General features: G+C 41.8%; 1 protein-coding gene across 1 annotated transcript in view; it reads left to right on the plus strand.

Moving 5' to 3' along the window:
• Positions 1-16,943, plus strand: part of lrrk1 (leucine-rich repeat kinase 1) — a 36,920-nt gene extending 19,977 nt beyond the window's left edge. Inside the window, exons 22-37 of the mRNA XM_079554647.1 lie at positions 208-377; positions 1,751-1,890; positions 2,217-2,439; positions 4,036-4,205; positions 5,319-5,522; positions 6,883-7,022; positions 7,909-8,046; positions 8,123-8,317; positions 8,454-8,605; positions 9,826-9,943; positions 11,357-11,473; positions 11,554-11,748; positions 13,736-13,950; positions 14,689-15,108; positions 15,274-15,399; positions 16,714-16,943. Coding sequence (XP_079410773.1) covers positions 208-377; positions 1,751-1,890; positions 2,217-2,439; positions 4,036-4,205; positions 5,319-5,522; positions 6,883-7,022; positions 7,909-8,046; positions 8,123-8,317; positions 8,454-8,605; positions 9,826-9,943; positions 11,357-11,473; positions 11,554-11,748; positions 13,736-13,950; positions 14,689-15,108; positions 15,274-15,399; positions 16,714-16,897 — 2,907 coding nt within the window. The 3' untranslated portion in view covers positions 16,898-16,943. The remainder of the gene's footprint in view (positions 1-207; positions 378-1,750; positions 1,891-2,216; positions 2,440-4,035; positions 4,206-5,318; positions 5,523-6,882; positions 7,023-7,908; positions 8,047-8,122; positions 8,318-8,453; positions 8,606-9,825; positions 9,944-11,356; positions 11,474-11,553; positions 11,749-13,735; positions 13,951-14,688; positions 15,109-15,273; positions 15,400-16,713) is intronic.
• The last annotated feature ends 1,627 nt before the right edge of the window (positions 16,944-18,570 follow it).

The following is an 18,570-nucleotide window of genomic DNA, read 5'->3' on the forward strand; positions in this document are numbered from 1 at the left end:
GCTGTGATGTCACCTGCAACCCGGCAATAGGCTTGTTTTGATTTGTACCAAGACTTTATTATTGAATTATTATCGACATAAACCAGCAAAATCAGAGTAAATACAGCATTATCAAAAGGTTTTTCAGTATTGCAAAGTCTTTAGAGTGCATCAAAGCAGTATTAACAGCTGAACAAGTAAAGTGAATGTGACTTTGTGTGTGCGCAGTCCTTCGAGCCCCACAGAAGGGCCCACAGAGCCAGCACCAGGGGCTCGGTGATGTACAGCTTTGCCGGGGCTTTACAGAGGAGCCGCTGCAGCACCTTCAGAGTGCGGCGCCAACAGACTATCTACTGGAGAGAGGGGCTGATGGTCGCCTTCCACGGAGGATATCTCAGGTGCACTATGTCACTGAGGGAATCTTTAGAAAGAAACTTTATTGATCTACTATCTGATCTGAGTCACTACACGAAGTGATAAATGTTGACATTTTTAGCCTGTTTTGTTCCTAAACATTTGAGGTCGTTTCCACACAGGCTCTAGTCAGGTCGACCTAAAGGGGCTGGCTCAGTGTGAATTGAGCCGCAGCTCTTTAGACTAGTCTAAACAGCCGCTCCAAGACCGGCTGAAACAGTTGGTCTTGGAGCGGCCTGGGGCGGAGTGGGTGTGGCGGGAAGGCGGCTGAATTAGTCTCACTTTCATTACCCTTTTTTGTGTGAAGAAATAACTTTATATTTCAAGGAATAGGCCACCATTTTTTAAATTCTGAGACATGTTCTTACCTTAGCTTAGACAAGTTGATATGCCCTCAGTCACGTAAACAGCTCATAAAAAAGGGAACTATATTGCAAGGCGTAGTAATATTATTACGCCTTGCAATATAGTTCCCCTTTTTATCCGCTTAGAAAATCGACATGTTAAATTTTGTGTGACTATACTTGGATCGTGTAAAGGCTAATGTAGCCATATTTAAATAGGGAAAGAGCTTTGTAGCAACTAACTTCACCTCAGTTTGGAGCTATACCTATGCTAACGCTGTCTGTGCTGTTTACGTGACTGAGCGCACGCATAAAGACCAGACAGGTACATATCAACTCGTCTAAGCTAAGGTGAGAACATGTCTCAGTATTTAAAAACGGTGGCCTATTACAGGATGTTTGGATAATCAGCTTTAGAATAAGTTCAGTGACAGCTGATCTTTGTTATGTGGCTGATGGTGTAACGTTTGGTGTGGGCACATGTGAACTAGGGCGGTGTCTGGGAGGCCCACAAGGCGCTCCAACATGTGTTAACCAACGTTTTTTCCATGAGTAAAATATCCAGGAAATGGCTACAACGACATGTTTTGTTCATTCACAAATATTTATATATTTTTGTATCCACGTGTACTGCGAAAGAAGACCGACGCTTTAATCCAAATATGGTCATTTCCTTTCTGTGAGACAGACGCGGCAAAAAAGGCAGTTTTTGTTGCTAAATTTGATGTAATAATAATGAACATAACAAATATGCCAAACCGGGGAAAACCTTAAATTTAAATGTGTCAGCTTTGTTTTGATTAAAGCCAATACTACGCTATGGCTGGGGGACTTGTCCTGACTTTTACCAGAGATACTTTTTACTGAAGGGGAAGACGTCAAACTTTATGCTAGTTTCACGTCGATGGCCCCCAAGATTCTGCATTTTGAATCTAACAAAGCAGATTTTACATCTCAAATCCGTCTGTTTGCCCTGTTTGCCGAATGACACTTCTTGACTTGGTGTGTTGCAGTGTGGAGTCAGCTGAGGTGGACTGGAAGAGGAAGAAGAGCGGAGGGATCCGGATCACCTGCCAGTCTGAGGCCAGGGACTTTTCCGCCATGGCCTTCATCACCGATCATGTCAACTCCCTGATCGAGCAGTGGTTCCCCGGTCAGTCCCTCTGCCAATACTCTAATACTCTACTCCCCTGTCGCCCGTTGATGGTGTTGGTGCTCCGTTTCCTGATTCCGATGGCTTCTTTTATCCAGCTGTTGAATTTGTTGGTTTCAGATCCGATAACCCGCGCCTCATCCCGGTCCATAATGTGATTATTTCTTTGCAATGATCTGAAATAGCCGATTTTAAATTCTCTTTTTTTTGTCCACATTCACTACAAACACAGGCTGCTTGCTCCATCTGGCACCAGCCTTGAGAACACAGTCATTCTTTACAAACACTAAAAGAGTCTATACTGACAGTGTGTTCTGTGTCCTCAGCTCTGACCGGCACCGAGAGCGACGGGAGCCTCCTGATGGAGCAGTACGCCCCCTGCCCGCTGTGCGCTCCTGGGCCAGAGCAGCAGGGACACTACTTCAGTATGGAGGACTGTGTGTTGGCGGCGGTGGACAGTGAATGCATCTTCTGTCCACAGCACCCAGAGCGGCCGGTTCTCCTGCAAGAGCTGGTCCCCGAATTCTTCATGACGGACTTCCCCTCTCGGTAATCAGAGATGTACAAGAATGTACAGTATTGGTCATTTTTTCTTTATTTTCAACACTATTTACATTGTGTGATTCTCATTAAAGACATTAGACTTTGATCAAACACTGGGGATTATGTAGAGAACAAAGCAGAATGAAGTAGCTCAAAATATGTTGTATGTCTAAAATTCTTGAAAATCTCCGCCCTTTATTTTTGTAATTTTTTAAAATGAGCTTCATAAGGCAGTCACCTGAAATGCTTTTCAACAGTTTGTGAAGTCAAAACCCTTTCTGGTGACTACTTTGTGAAGCCCATTGAGAAAATCCATCCATCCATCCATCCATCCATCCATCCATCCATCCATCCATCCATCCATCCATCCATCCATCCATCCATCCATCCATCCATCCATCCATCCATCCATCCATCCATCCATCCATCCATCCATCCATCCATCCATCCATCTATCCATCTATCCATCTATCCATCTATCCATCTTCCACTTTTCCGTTTCTGGGTCATGGGGGCAGCTGTTGGAGCTGCCCAAATCACATTTTACCGGCCCCTTATGGCTCCTCCTGCAGGTGGTGAATCCACAGAAGGACGGCCTCATGGTTCTAACTGGGCCTGTTGGTCTCTCATTAGGGGCTTCTGAACGGTGACGGTTCCAGGAGAAAATGCAAAAGGAAAAGGCGGCTATTTTGAGAAATCCATGAACCAAATCCATATGGGTTTATTCATAAATGAAATGCTTCCGTGAGAAACTACAATGTAAATAGTGGCTCAAAACACATTTCCAGGAAGGTTTTTGAAAAACTGCATTCAATGAGAAAAGTCCCACTGAAATTTCAGAAACCTTTTTTCGGAGGGTGGCCCCAGAGGGTGACCTATTGTACATTTGTTCCACAGTACTGAGAGGAAACCTATACAGACACTGGGGGATACAGAGACACAGAAAGTTGTGCTCAAAACAGAGGAAGGCGCGTGAAACAGAGCTTTTTAAGGCCAATGGATGGACGTTTACTTGTTCTTCTTACTTGGAGGCAGCACAAAACCAGGGTCTCATTTGTTCCGGTCTGTCACTGTCGCAATATTATGCAGAACTATCATGAGGCAAACCAATCAAATGCTGCTAAAATACATATTCTGTATTTAAAGTCACAATGCCCGCTGGTAAAAGCATTGATTTTTCATGCAGTGGTCGATGTTTAAATTTCAGCTAGTTTTCTCCCTTATTTACAGTTTTAATGTCAGTGTAAAAAAAAAAAAAGACATAATTCCCCTTGTTCTACCTGGCAACAAGCACTTTATTTTAGATTTAAAGTTAATACTTTCTTTTAAATGGCCTCTACAATAACACTAAAATAAAAAGCAACAGATAATATTTTTATTTTTTATGTTCCCTGACCTTCACTGCTTGTTGTTGCTGCTGATTTGTAATTCATGACCAAGTTCTATGTGGACAACAGTGGCATTTTGTATGAGCCGACATCAGGGCTGAATCGCTTTGACCACACACATACATATTCACTATATTGAAAAACATGAATTATTAATGGTAAAGTGAGCCTGAATAATGTATAAAAATGTCTCTGCGCCTTGTGTACTCCTCAGCTTGTTCCTGGAGCCGTCCGAGCTGGAGTTCTCCGAGGAGGAGAGCAGCATCCTGGGGCAGGGGGGCAGCGGGACCACCATCTACCGCGCCGTGTACCGCTCGCAGCCCGTGGCCCTCAAGATGTTCTCCTTCAGGAAGTTCAGCCGGGAGCGCCGCAGCTCGGACTCGGGTACTTTGATTTACTCACTTTGGGAACTTTTTACAAGCATCGTTTCTCAGTCGATGTATTATTGTTTGTACGTGACCTAAATCAGATCTTCTGTTCAAACTTCACCGTTAAAAATCAGACTTTATATGACGAATGGAGCCCCAGAGATACAGTCATATCTAAGAAAGAATAACATTTCACTCTTTTGTCAGTCAACTTTTTCAATCCGAAATCCCCACAAAGAAACACCATTGAAGATTGCAGTACTTTTCCTTACCACAAGGTAGCAACAATGCACTGCAGAAAAAGAATAAAGAACTGCTATATTTAATTCAGTCTTTTATCTTTTTATACTTCCCAGCATCTAGCACTGCTTGAGTTTTTAATATAAAAAAAACAAAACATTTAATTTTAATATTTGTATTACTTGTATCTATCTTTATCTCTGGTAGAATTAGTTAAGATAAGATAATCCTTTATTGATCTCAAAATGGAGAAATTCACTTGTTTCATTAAAATAGACAGGAAACAGTTAAATAGCAAAAAAAAAGAAAAAAAAGTGAGATCTTATGTACAATGAGTAAAAGCCAAAATCTTAAGGGGCAGAAATAGAAACAATAAGGAAATAAAGAATAAAATAAAAGTAGAATACACCAGTGTTAATTTCGTCAACTAAAATATTTAGTCTTAATTTTAGTCAAAGTGATATTTTTGACGACTACAATTGGACTAAAACTAAATTAAACGTTTTTCATGAGACTAAGACTGTGACTTTTATTTTAGTCGACTAAAATAAGACTAAATATAAATGAAAAGGAGAGACTAAAATCATCCAAACTTCACTGACCGTCTGAAAGAGCCTCAGATCGTGTAAATTCACAGCCAAAGGAGCAGCTCTGAGCTTTGTTCATGTGGAGCAGCTCCATGAAGCAGAGGAACAAGATTAAATATGATTATAATAAATATTATAAATGCAAAGTCGACTAAATTTACTTGTAATTGTAGTCGACTAAAACTAGACTAAAATTGAAGATTTTTTTTTTACTAAATCTCGACACCATATCTCACACTGGAATACGCACCATCTCCCTAAAATAGTGCTCTTCTTCTCTGGTGGTTCTCCTCCACGTGCAGACACCATGCTGAGGCACCTGCAGTCCGCCGACGCCTGCCGCAGCTTCTCAGAGTTCCGTCAGGAGGCCACCATGCTGCGCGCTCTGCACCACCCCTGCATCGTGTCCTTGCTGGGCATCAGCATTCACCCTCTGTGCTTCGCCCTGCAGCTGGCGCCTCTGGGGAGCCTCAACACGGTCCTGGAGGAGAGCAACAAGCGGTCAGGTGAGACTGTCATTTACTTTCACTATCCAAGGTTTCATCAACGTAATGGAGTCAGGGTTTTCTTTGGCTATGCTTGTTCTAAAGTCCGAAGCCATTGTTTGTTTAGCCATAGTTGTCTAGTTGGTCATCAGATAGAAGTAGTAGAAATGTTTTGACTTCTTGAGACGGGGAATGTCAAAATGTGACTTTAAATTAGCTGTTAAAATCATAAGCTTGCAAAAAGAGAGTTTTTTACATTTTTAAATGAACACCTGATTGGTCACGAAAGCCACTCAAAATGAGGCGTGCGAGAACAAACTTAAAGAAAAAGATCAAGCTTTCTCCCTCTCCACAGGACTGGACCTGATTGGCCGGTTTACAGGAAAGCTCGTCTCATTGGTCAAAGCGGTCGCCCGGGGATTCTGATTAGTTGCTCAAATCCGCAAAGGGAGGACTAAATATTTTTATTATGTAATATAATTTACATTATGTCACATTTCAGGCGCAGGTGGTCAATTATACACAATCTATCAAATTTGTAAAACCTTTAAACTTACAGACTCTCACTTTAAAGAGCAACTAAAGACCAATCAAAGCCACATTTGCGGTTTGAAATTGCTGCTGATGTGGGTCTGCACCCATGTCAAATAAAAACATCTGACATCTCCAGAGTGCGCTAAATGCTGCTGCTTTGTGGCATGGATCTATAATAGTATAAATAGCTTTGTGGATGTAATACAGAAAATCTGCACTTGCGCTTCCTCCTTCGCTGGGGAAGGATCCGCTTTTACAAAAAAGTGGAGGTTCACGAAATCTAAATTCCATATACTTTTTAGCCATGAGGGGCAGTGCACACACGGTTTGAGATGGTTTCAGCCTCTGTAAGTGAAAAATATATTTGTTTACACTATAATGGCAAAAGATTGACAGCAGATAACACTCTAAAATCATCAGATATACAGTTTATCAGCAGAAAGTTGGTTTGGCCCTTAGATGCTTTTTAAGTTTTTGTCTGTGCATAATTTATAATATTACCTCCTATAATGTTTTGCTCTTATGTCTGATCTTTCTAAGAATTATAGTGTTCACATGCTTTTTGATGATTCATTCTTATGTTTAGAAAATGTGTCCAAACAGTAGAAAGTCAGTACTGTTTTGAAGTCTAGGGACATAACACATCAAAATGGAAATCAGCATTTGGCTACTTGGCTAGTGTTCATGTCAAGCCTATGGAAACTTTAAATGAGTTGCTTGCTATCATTCTGCTTTTCATTACATATAAAGACATGATAATGTGCACAGATGGTTGTGATTCAGTTGTGCTACCCTTTTGAAACCTAAGACAAGTTGAGTGACTGTATTTTCTTTTATATCGTTCTAGGTGTGAAGTACATGCCGCTCGGCCACATGTTGACCTTTAAAATGTCCTATCAGATCGCTGCGGGACTGGCCTACTTACACCGCAAGAACATCATCTTCTGTGACCTGAAGTCCGACAACATCCTGGTGTGGTCCCTGGAGGTCAGTGGCCCTGTGTCCTGTACTTGTGTGCATACGACAGGTTTCTGTTGCTTAGTTTGCTGATAATGCCCGCGGTATGTGCAAGGTGTCAGTGACATCTGCCATAGGAGGAAAGAGAATTCCATATTCCAAAAGATGGAAATGGTTCATGGCCTTTATGTATATACAGTATGGTTGCTTGGTGACAGTTTTCCTTGTGTTTTGTCAAATTCTTTGCTGATTTGTCTAAGCAAAATACCCTTTAACTCTAAGGTGCAGCAAGTTATTTATAAAAATCATTCACTAACCTCAGATTTATGGGTATTTAGTTGTGTAACAATAATGTTAAAATAATTGAAATACTGTTCAGTTTCACCTTTTTTTTAAAATCTGAAATATTTCCAAGTACCCCCTGCTAAGTGTTCATGTACCCCCTGGTGTCCCCGTGCCCCTGGTTGGGAAACATTGGTCTAAACTGTCATAAAGAAAAGAAATATAAATCCAGAATTGTTTCACAAAAGGCAATAAATTCAATTAAAAACATGTTTTGTATGACTGGATTTTCACAGAGGGATCGAATAAACAGTAGTTGGTCAACCATTAACCTTTTAACCCCCACTGAAACGTCCACATTTTCTCCCAAACAAAACTCAGACAAAAAACGTAACAAAAAACGACAAGACCGTAAAAAAAAAAAAAACCAGAAAGACAAATACAAAAAAAGCAACAAAAAAAGCAGCAAAAATGACGAAAACGTGAAAAGATTTTGCTGTGTTTATAACTCACCCGGAGGTGGTAAAAACAAATTTACTTTTTAACAACAAAAAGTCAGGTACCCCAGCTTTAATAGTATAAAACTCTAAAATGATAACATTTTATTGATAGTATAAATCCACATTCCTCTCAGGTGCAGGAGGCCGTGAACATAAAGCTCTCTGACTACGGCATCTCGCGTCAGTCGTTCCGTGAGGGGGCCCTGGGTGTGGAAGGGACCCCGGGATACCAGGCCCCCGAGATCCGCCCCGGCATTGTCTATGACGAGAAGGTACAAGCTCCGGTTTTACAGTCAGGATTTATAGTTATTAAGGAGCTCATTTTACTCTCTTTTGTTCTGTCCTGAGGTGGACATGTTCTCCTACGGCATGGTGCTGTATGAGCTTCTCTCGGGACAGCGGCCCGCTCTGGGGAACCACCAGCATCAGATCTCAAAGACACTGTCCAAAGGCATCCGACCTGCTTTGGGACGTCCCGAGGAAGTGCAGTTTATCTGTCTGCACAACCTCCTCACACACTGCTGGGACACTAAGCCAGAGAAGGTGCGCTCAAGCTCTCTGCGGTTCTGTGTGTAATATAATAAACTCCCCTTCAGATCAGCCTTTAAAAGAAACAGTAAAAGAATCCCGTGATAAATCAACCTGCAGGTGAACTCAAATGTGCTCTTGTGCTGCGCAGAGGCCAGTGGCTGCTCGCTGTGTGCAGGAGATGCGGGAGCCTTCGTTCCCCTGTCTGAAGTATGTCCTCTCCTGTGGGGCCCACGCTCAGCTCTTCCTGTCCTCACTGCAGGGGCCCTCAGTCGTCTTCTGGGACGGCGCCAAGGCTCAAAGGTTTGTTCCGGCCTTACTGGGTTTTATTCTCTACTACAACCACATGAACCCACGGGGGGGTGGCCAGGAGTAGCACGGGCCGTCCCTGGAATCTCATTTGAATGAAGGCGAGACACTGCAGGTCAATTGGGATTTATTCTTTTTTTTTGGAGATATCGATTTTCTTTAAAATATTTTTCCTGTATTTAGATCAAAATAAGGAATTTTGTGCATAAAAATGGCCATAATTGACAATATTTTCTATTCTATTTTATCAAAATAATTATGGAACCAGTTTGAAGTTCATGGTTTTATTGTGTGAAATATGTTTTTGGATATCGTGTTAAGTTTTTAAATACAGTTTGTTGAAATTTGTAAAGGGGGCGACAGTGGTTCCTTGATGTAAATCGCTTTGAGTCCCTAAAGCAGGTAGAAAGGGCGCTTTATCAATGCGACCATTTACCATTTAAAACACAAAATCAAAAGGTTTGAAGTTCGATATATACGGTATTCAAACATCCCTCTGATAAAACCTTCAAAATGTCCAAGGCTGCAAAGTTTAGAGTTAGAGCTAAAGTGCACATATAGATGAAAGAGTGCAATGAACCTAATTTTGACAAAATAGGCTGTGAAATTTTACATACAGTATGCCCCTGTATATTTCTCCCTCGTCTTTAACTGTAGCTATGGCATGGCAGCAGCGATGTTTGACAGTAAAAAATGTCATAAAATAAGTATTGCAAAGGGTGAGGTTCATGTTTTTTTTTTTTACAAGATGTTAAGTGAGAAAACTAGATCCAAATCTCAACATTGACCACTGCATGAAAAATCAAGTTTTGTGTCTCGCCTTAATTGTATTATAACCCAAAGCTATATATAAGCATCATAATACCTGCAACTGTACCAGAATGCGGAAAGGTTCAATTCTCAATTCAGACATAGACCGAGAATAACATAAGTGCCCCCTCTAGGCAACCCAAGCGACAAAAGTTTCTCTGCTCGTGCGTCATCCCGTAACCTCCAAATGTTTGATATTCATTTGAAGGTTTTCACTCTGAAACATGTTGATATCTTGTGCCAGTGTGAGGTATTTGGCCTCTTAACTAAATAAACAGGATTATCTGGTCCACTCCGAGACTAAATAGCGATAACCCCATAACACTCTGCAGTTTCCAAAAAAAAAACCTGTGTTGCCTTGATATAATAACTCCCTGTAAGCCTGAATGTGATGTTCTCTTTAGAAACTACAGTGTGGTGAACGTGGAAACTGGCCTGATGGAGGTGAAGAGCCTGACGTGCCCAGGAGACGCCATCAGCTGCCAGCTCAAAGTGGGCAACTCCCTGTGGATGGCCACTCAGGTGCACAGCTACACCGGATTAGTATAATGTGTCTGCGCTGTCGGGCAGCCAACACACTCTCGGGGTGTTTTTGCAAATAGACTCGAAACTTTGGCACAGCTACTCTAGATTTGGTATAGGTCATTGACTCTGAAATGTTTTGTATGGATTCAATAACAGAAGCACATTTATAGCACGTCACTCAAAAGACTCTTGAGTCCTATATCAATCAGAACAAACTTTATCACTTCTCTCACCATTAATGAAAATATTGTAGTGGTTCTCCTGTTGATTTGGTAGAAGATGACACTGTTTCTCACTCTTCTGTGTGATTTAGCTGAGGGATTAGCCTAGCAGGGATAGGCAATGTCAGGCCCGGGGGCAAAATCTGGCCCTCCAGCATACCACCTCTAGCCTCCAAGATGATTTTGAGAAAAATTATTACGCAAATCAGAGATGAAACACCTGTTAAAGAACTTAAAATGTGGAAGAATGTCCCACTAGTTCATTAACGATGTACAACATTGGCATATGTTAACAGCGCTTTTCTTCGTGCTACACTCGGGAGGTTTGGCCCTTGGTGTTTTGAGGGTGAATCAAATCAGCCCTCCATGGCACATACTTGCCTACCCCTGCCGTAGACTGTATGTTTTAGGCCAGGGGTAGGCAACGTCAGGCCCGGGGGCCAAAACCGGCCGTCCATCACCAAACTCTGGCCCTCGAGATGATTTTGAGAAATATTATGACCCAAATCAGAGATCAAATGCCTGTTAAAGTACTCTAGAAATGTGAAAAATACTTCAAAAAATACCTTAAAATGTCTTGGCAGAGCACCCTTTTCGGCCATAATCCTAAAAGAATACTCATCTATAGGTAGAAATGACTTAAATCTACTTGAATTAAGAGATTAAATCTAAAGTTGGAGTAGATTTGGTCTGGCCTTAGAGCAGATAAAACCTATTCTCGCCAATGGAACAAGCACAAGTGTTTTCTTACTTCAGATTATTTTGCATAATTTCAAGTGAATAATAAAACATTTTTACAGTAAAAGATAATTTGCCTGATTTCCAGTGGGATTTCTATTTGTTCCATTGGCCGACTCAAATTTAGCATAAAAAAACCTTTATTCAGGTGATTTTAAGTAATTTATCTATATGTATGTGATGTACAACACTGGCATATGTAGAAAGTGATGCTTTACTTCAGTTGCTTCAATTGGAGGGTCCGGCCCTTGGTCTTTTGACGATGAAGAAAACCAGCCCTCCACCGAAGAAACTTGCCTACCCCTGTTTTAGGCTGATGAAGGGAAAAGGAAACGCACTCCAGCCAAGGGGAAAACATGCAAACTCAAACAGAAACAGACAGAGAAGGAATGTGTATGCGTCCCACTTTTTACATTTGAATCTCAGTAATTGTTGGCGGTTGTTTGAACAGGAGCAGGAGGTGTTGATCTACAGCCTGAAGGACATGTGTCCACTGAGCCAGCCCCAGAAGCACTTCTCCTGTCCGGCCGTTGTCACCTGCTTCCTCCTGGTGCTGCCTACCCAACAGGTTTGACTAACTTACACTTACAAACTATTGTAAAAAAAATCTGTAAAATGAGTTGTTTGTGTTGTCTGTGTGCCCTGCAGAGCCTGGGCCGTGTATTTGCCGGCATGTCTGACGGCCTGATCGCGGTCTACAGCCTGCTGAACGACCAGCCGCTGGAGGGAGAGACCTACATCTGCTCTCACTCCATCAACAAGGGGCTGGGCGTGCACGAGGCTGACCCGCGGCAGAAAGCGTACCCCGTGAACGCCATGGTGCGGCTGGGATCAGACAAGGAGGTGAGACATTTGGTCGGCCTGTCACGATAACAAATGTGAAGTTCAATATATTGAGGCAGGAAAGTATCGCGATAAATGATATTATTAACGATACTCTGTCAACTCTTAGGCATAAAAATGACAGTAAACCTTTGTTCTAAAAGTGCATAATCATATTTTAAAGCCACACCGCGTAAGATTTCACCCAATAAACAAAATTGAAATACAAGCATTTATTTTATGATAGATATTTTCACCATTGAAAAACACCTGATGCAAACATGTGCTTTTGCTCTGAGCGGCTCACGTCTGCTTAAACATGACTTTAACTTTACCAGAAGTGGGTGCGTCTCCAGCTCGTTTCCATGGAGATGTCGACTAAAGTCAGTAGTAATGTTCATTTTGACAACATATTTTAATTTAGTTTTAGTCTTAGTCTTTTGACTAAAATGTAATTTAATTTTAGTCCAGATTTAGTCAAAAAAATCTTTTAAATTTTAGTCTAGTTTTAGTCGACTAAAATTGCATCTCAATTTAGTCGACTAAATTTAAGACTAATTTAGTCGACTTATATTTATAATATTCATTATAATCATATTTAATCTCGTTCCTCTGCTTCATGGAGCTGCTCCACATGAACAAAGCTCAGAGCTGATCCTTTGGCTGTGAATTTACATGATCTGAGGCTCTTTCAGACGGTCAATAGAAGTTTGAATGATTTTAGTCTCTCCTTTTCATTTTTATTTAGTCTTATTTTAGTCGACTAAGATATCTGGACATTTTAGTCATAGTTTTAGTCTCATGAAAAACTTTTAATTTAGTTTTAGTCCAATTTTAGTCGTCAAAAATATCACTTTGACTAAAATTAAGACTAAATATTTTAGTCGACGAAATTAACACTGGTCAGTAGATTTGAGAGTTAAACAGGCTCATCCAGATCCATTCTTTGACTATCCACTGCAAAAATATAGCATTTTCTGTGTCGAGCTGGTCATTGAGAGCATGTTTTGTGTTGATGGTACAGTATAGTCCAAAATGTTACACAGTGTGCCTTTAAAATACCACACAAGCTGCAATAAACATGCTATACTATACTAACTATAATGTAACACAATTTGCTTCTGTTTGAAATCAAAGGTTTACAAGAAAAAATAAAGGGGAAATGCTAATAAATGTGCCCAAATAGGTAAATAGGGAAATAAATTACATTTGGAAATATCAATTCTAAACTTTTGCTGTAGATTACTGACACAAATATGAGGGGGAAACATTTGTTGCACATTTTCTGTCATTTTCTGTTTTCATATAACAATAAGACATGCATAAAAATAGCCAACATTGCTGATATTTTCAGCGAAGAAATCTAAATAATGGGCAGAGCCAGGTTCGATTCCCACCTGGAATCCTTTCTGTGTGGAGTTTGCATGTTCTCGCTGTGTCTGCGTAGGTTTCCTCCGGTTTTCTTCTTCTTCTTCTTCTTCTTCTTCCTCTACCACTAAAAACATGTACAATAGGTTCACCCCTGGGGCCAGGACTGAAAACTAGATTCCTAATCCCAGTGATATAAATAACATGTCAGATCCTGTTTAGTTTTTGAATACCATTTACTATTTAAGTTTCAAAGCTCAATAAATCAGGCTAGGACTTAGATATTGAAAAAAAAAACATATTAAATAGTACAAGAATGGAAATTGTGGAGTCTATTGGAGCTATGTAAGTGGAGATGTTGCAATAGTGTAAAGAAAAACTTTAGAACTTTGTAATGTCTGTGCATGCCCCTGTGTATTTCTCTCATCTTGAGCTGCAGCCATGGCCCAGAAATAAAATTGGCATATTTGGATTACAGCGACCAAACACATTTCTTCTGTACACTTTGAAAATTGTGTATTGATCTAAAAAAGTTTATTGAAAATTTCCCTTGGCCTTTCTTCCTGGTTCAACAAGCTGCTTTGTAACAGCACAGTAATCCCACAGCCAGCGCTTTCGTCACACTGCCCTGTCTCCTCAGCTGTGGTACTCCAACGGGCCGGGCGTCCTGGTGATCGACCTCCTCCGACTGCAGCCCATCCGCAGACTGGAGCCCTACGCTCCTCCCTCCAACATCGTGTCCATGACAACCAGCTTCTGCCTGTGGGGGCAGGAGGCCGTGTGGGTACTGGACGACCTCACCAATGCAGTGCTGCTGTATGACGCCGCCTCCTACCAGCTCTGTGCCAAGTACTGGTGAGTACAAGTACACATAACCAAGTACTGCAAAGTTCATTTTGACAAGAAAGTTTAGTTTAAGGATTTAGTTTTAATCAAGTTTGTCAGCAATATTATTACTTTGACAAAAATGACAAAGAAATGAACACTAACTTAACACTAACCAAGAACTAGCAGCAATTGTGGCTCGCTGGTTGGTCCATTCATCCACGGATTCACAGGTCATGGGTTTGAGTCCTGGCTCTAAATTGGGCAGACTGTCCTTGTATCCTTGGCAAACATGCGTCAAAATCTTGTATATATGAAATGCAGTGAGTGAGTTGTTAATGTTTGAAGGGGCCGATGTTTTTTTTAAATTCTTTGTATAACACTCACTTTACAACTGCAGTACTTGGACATGAAAGCCCCTCTGCTTCCTGCAGTTAGAGTTCTATAGCAGGTAATAAAGCTGAGCAGGTCGTTCAGAGGAAATAGTGTATTGGTGAGAGTGCCCCCCCAGGTGTATTCCCAGCTCACACCACACACAATAATGGCCACAGCTGACTGTGACTGCGGACACTGTAGAGGAAGAAACTGCTACATTAAACAGGATAAATAGGGGAACTATATATACACCTTAGGAGCACTTCAACCTCCGCGCAGTAAAGTGACGATATTTCTGTGTAAGTTCAAAGTGGTTGGAGCCGTGGTCTGTCATAATGCATCAAGTCTTCTTTCATCTTTTGTTTGTTTGTGCTTTGTGTGTGTTTTCTTCAGCTGTGGAGATAGCAGTCCTCTCCGAGATGTCTTCCCGGTCCAACATCCCACCTGTCCTCTCTCCACGGCCCCCGCAGACCCCGGCGACACCAGAGCCGAGAGGGATCAGCCCATGGTGATTACGTACATGTGCAGTGCAAACGCCGGGGCTCAGTTCATCCAACCGCAGGACTCCGTCACGTCAGAACTCTCCAACCAGGACGGGTCCACCAGCAGCACGGAGCCCAGCCTCTCCACGTCCTCCAGCACGACCCCCAGCCTGGAGGATACCCTCTCCACGTCCCCCAGCACAGAGCCCAGTCTGCACGGGTCCGACAGGGGGCGGGGGGACGAGTCGCCTGTGGAAGCTGACCTGAGCGGGAGCGCTGGACTACGGGCTGTCGCTGTCCTCTGTGTCGGAGAAGCTCTGTGGATCCCCAGGTAACACATGAACTCACATACATGCCACATCGAGCAACAACATCAGCCCCCGTCCTGGCTTTATCATTACAGACAGACAGAACTGTTCACTAAACAATCCTTTTTATTTATTGGTATTTGATGGACTTTTTGGTAAGGGACATATGTGTGTCCTTGTATGTGCAGGTGTGGAGGGGACGTGCTGGTGCTGGAACTGCAGCCAGGGCCCCAAGAACCAGGGCAGCCAGGGCCCCAACAGCTGCGTGGCCGTGTCACTGCTGTGCTGCTTCCACCTGAGGGAGCTAAACTAGGGTAAGGATAATGGACACCGGTATGATAAAACATCTTTAGGGAAATGTTCAATGTGAGGGTTTGTGTTATAAACATTCGGCAACTATCGAGCGCAGGTATTTGTCGGAACTACATTCCACATGTTTATGCATAACAAGGGCAGATGAGCCACACAACGTGCTGCAATCCTTTTCCGGACAGTTTACTGAACCTGTTGAAGCTCTTAAAGAAGTGGAACTTAGTAATTCGACACTAAAACCAACATCATGCCATGTAGTCTACTGCACTGATGACAGAGCAGAAAGCACAGTCATTACTGTTTTACAGCAGCCACAGCTGTGTTCTGCCTAAGAAGGCTGTGTGTGCTTTCATGTGACCCCTGACCTGTGTCAGTATCTCCATAAAGGGCCCCAGAACGACCCCTAATGACAGGACAGAGCCTACTGCACCTGTACATTGGGTCCTTAGGGCATCCTCTTCTCTCTTCACAGAACACACACATCACACGACCTCGTCAGATTCTTTGTCAATTTCAAGGAAACCACCATTCAAGGGTGGACAAAGTCTTTTTTTCCTATAACTTGAGTAAAAGTACAGGTACATTGGGGCTAATATAACTCAAATAAAAATAAAGGTCTCTCAGTCATTTTTTTTCTATTTACTTTTTTTTTTTGGAGTGGAGCGGAATTGGTTTTATACTAGACTTGTACATTTGTAGGGAAAGTCACTTTATTTTATAGACATTTTATCAAATTCATGAAGTTGCAGGCTAGTTTTCTAGCAAGGTGTTTTTTCTGAAATTGACCATGAAAAGTGACACTGCAGTAAAATGTGCCTATAAACTTGACGCTGTGAAGAATTCAGATGCTACAAATGTTAGAAATGTTGAAAATGAGTTTGGACCACAACAAACATTTTAACTGTGACTTCCTGTTTCAATGTCTCGATTTAAAAAAACAAATCATAAGGCCTTTAAGTTAAAGTATTTGCTGTAGATCATATTCAAAGAAGAAATTCAAAACATGAAGATCATGGCTGACTTTTTCACCTGTACGGCAACATAATGGGGACAAATCTTTTCCTTGTGGCAAATCATTGGCTTTGACAATACATCTGCACAGCGCCACCTGGTGTTCTGGAGTGTGCATCATCAGCCTTTTAAATTGGACAAAATATGCTGCTTTTTTTCTTTTTTTTCTACTTTATAGAAATGTAGTGTAGTAGAAAAGTATTATATCTATCTGTGAAATCTAGTCAAATTAATAAGTTAACCCTATCCCTTTGAGTATACCGACGTGTTTATTGAAGAGAGTAAAGTAAGTGCTCTGTCCGCAGCTCTCTGGAGATGGCCTCAGTGCTGCACCGGGACTCTGTGGTGTGTGCTCATCGGGACAGCGCCTCCCAGTGGACAGTGTGCGTGTGGAGGGCCTGGGGCGGTGAGCAGCTCCAGCTCTTCTACAGCGGCTGGGAGACCCTGACCCAGCAGGAGAGCAGGCTGAGAAGGACCAGGGAGCGCTGAGAGTAGAAGGAACTACGTTTACATGCTCACACTCCGCTCAGGGCAACGTAGCCCCAAAGCTCAGATTTTAGCCTTTGTTCACTTCTTTTTTGACTCCTTAGCTTTGGTATATCAAGAATAAAATCAGATGAATGGAGACACGCAGACGCCAAAGTGGGCAGTGACACATAACAGTGTAAAATTAAGAAGTGTTAATTTCCAACTGCCGGCTCAAGAAATCCAGAAAATGCAGATGCAGAATAAAGCCCCAAAAGGGTATTTTATTTAACCAGGAAAGCACACTGAGATTCATCATCTCTCTTTCTGCAAAGTCTTAGCCCCAGACGAGAGCCTATTGCACGTGGTTTTAGTAGTAGTAGCTTGGGGATATAATATGGATAATATGGGCAGCGTTTTAGTGAGAGTTTTCAATGACATGTACTGTATAGGCCAATTATCTGACCCTAATGGTGATGCTTTTGTTTTCAGCCCATTTTAATCTAACACAGCTCGTTTGATCCCAGAAGTGAAAAACCTCCTTCTTTGAGGTTCTTCTTTTAAAAAAACAAAAAGTAATAGTATGTAAGTAGTAGTAATGTATGAGGAAATTCACTTGCAGTTGCAGTGCGTAAAAACAAAAGACTAAAGACGACATTCTCCACAACAAATCCAGACATTGTCCAATGAGCAGCACGCACGCCTGGGCACAAACCCATACCATAGACTCAAAAAGCTAAGATCAAAGTATAATTTCCTGAATAAATACATCCTCTCTGTGCTTTTGGTGTAGGAAAAAAAGGGTAAAACATGGCCATGAAAATTAAACGTTTACCATTTAGAATTTTTCAGTGGCTATCAGGTTTTTCTGAAAGTGTAGGAACCAGATTTGGAGCTGGTATCACAATATGAACAATTTTTGGCTTTAGCTGCTGCGCTGTCACTCAACATGCCTGAAAGAAACAAAACCCAACCATTATTGTCAATGGAAGGAACATTATATTCACTACTTAGAAGAGAGACTCATTTGTCGTGGTTTTCCTTGAACAAAACCGTTGTCGGATCATACGGTGTTTCTGCATCACCGCCCAGAGTGTCTGAGAAGTGTGTGAAGTTTTTTTGTTATTTGGAAATGTGTTCGAAGAATCCAAAGGAACAATGCACAAAAACACTGCTGCTGTGGACCTCATTCAGCCAAAAAACGTCTGGTGAGTCCCTTGTTTTTATGTCCTTTCATCAGAACAAAAGGCACCAAAAGCTATTTCCTGAATCCAGTTGGACACATGAATGCAACAAGCTCACTTTTTTGTATGACTTGTCCTGGAATATGCTCTTTTGATATTATTGTTGATGAAGACCTTTATTTTTAGTGTAAGTTAATATTGTAACATATCATTTTTTGTTAAATAAAGAATCTTGTGGTGATGGTTTGTGTTGACTCTATGGGAAAAATCCAGCTTTATTTTACCGGGTAGCGTGTGGGGTGAGGGACTGATGGAAGGCCCGCCACGAGGCTGTGTTTCTGATCGCCCGTTGATTTTATGGATGCCTTCAGGCAACTTCTTCTGCAACCTTGAATTCCCCGACTGATTTCCCTTAGAGTGGACGTACACTGGCCTGCGTGCTCGCCTGATTTAGCCCTTGTGATGATTCCCTGTGGATTAAAACGTTCATCCACAGACCCTGTGACACCTACA

This window comes from Gobius niger (genome assembly GCF_951799975.1).
Source record: "Gobius niger genome assembly, chromosome: 4".
Lineage (NCBI taxonomy): Eukaryota > Metazoa > Chordata > Actinopteri > Gobiiformes > Gobiidae > Gobius > Gobius niger.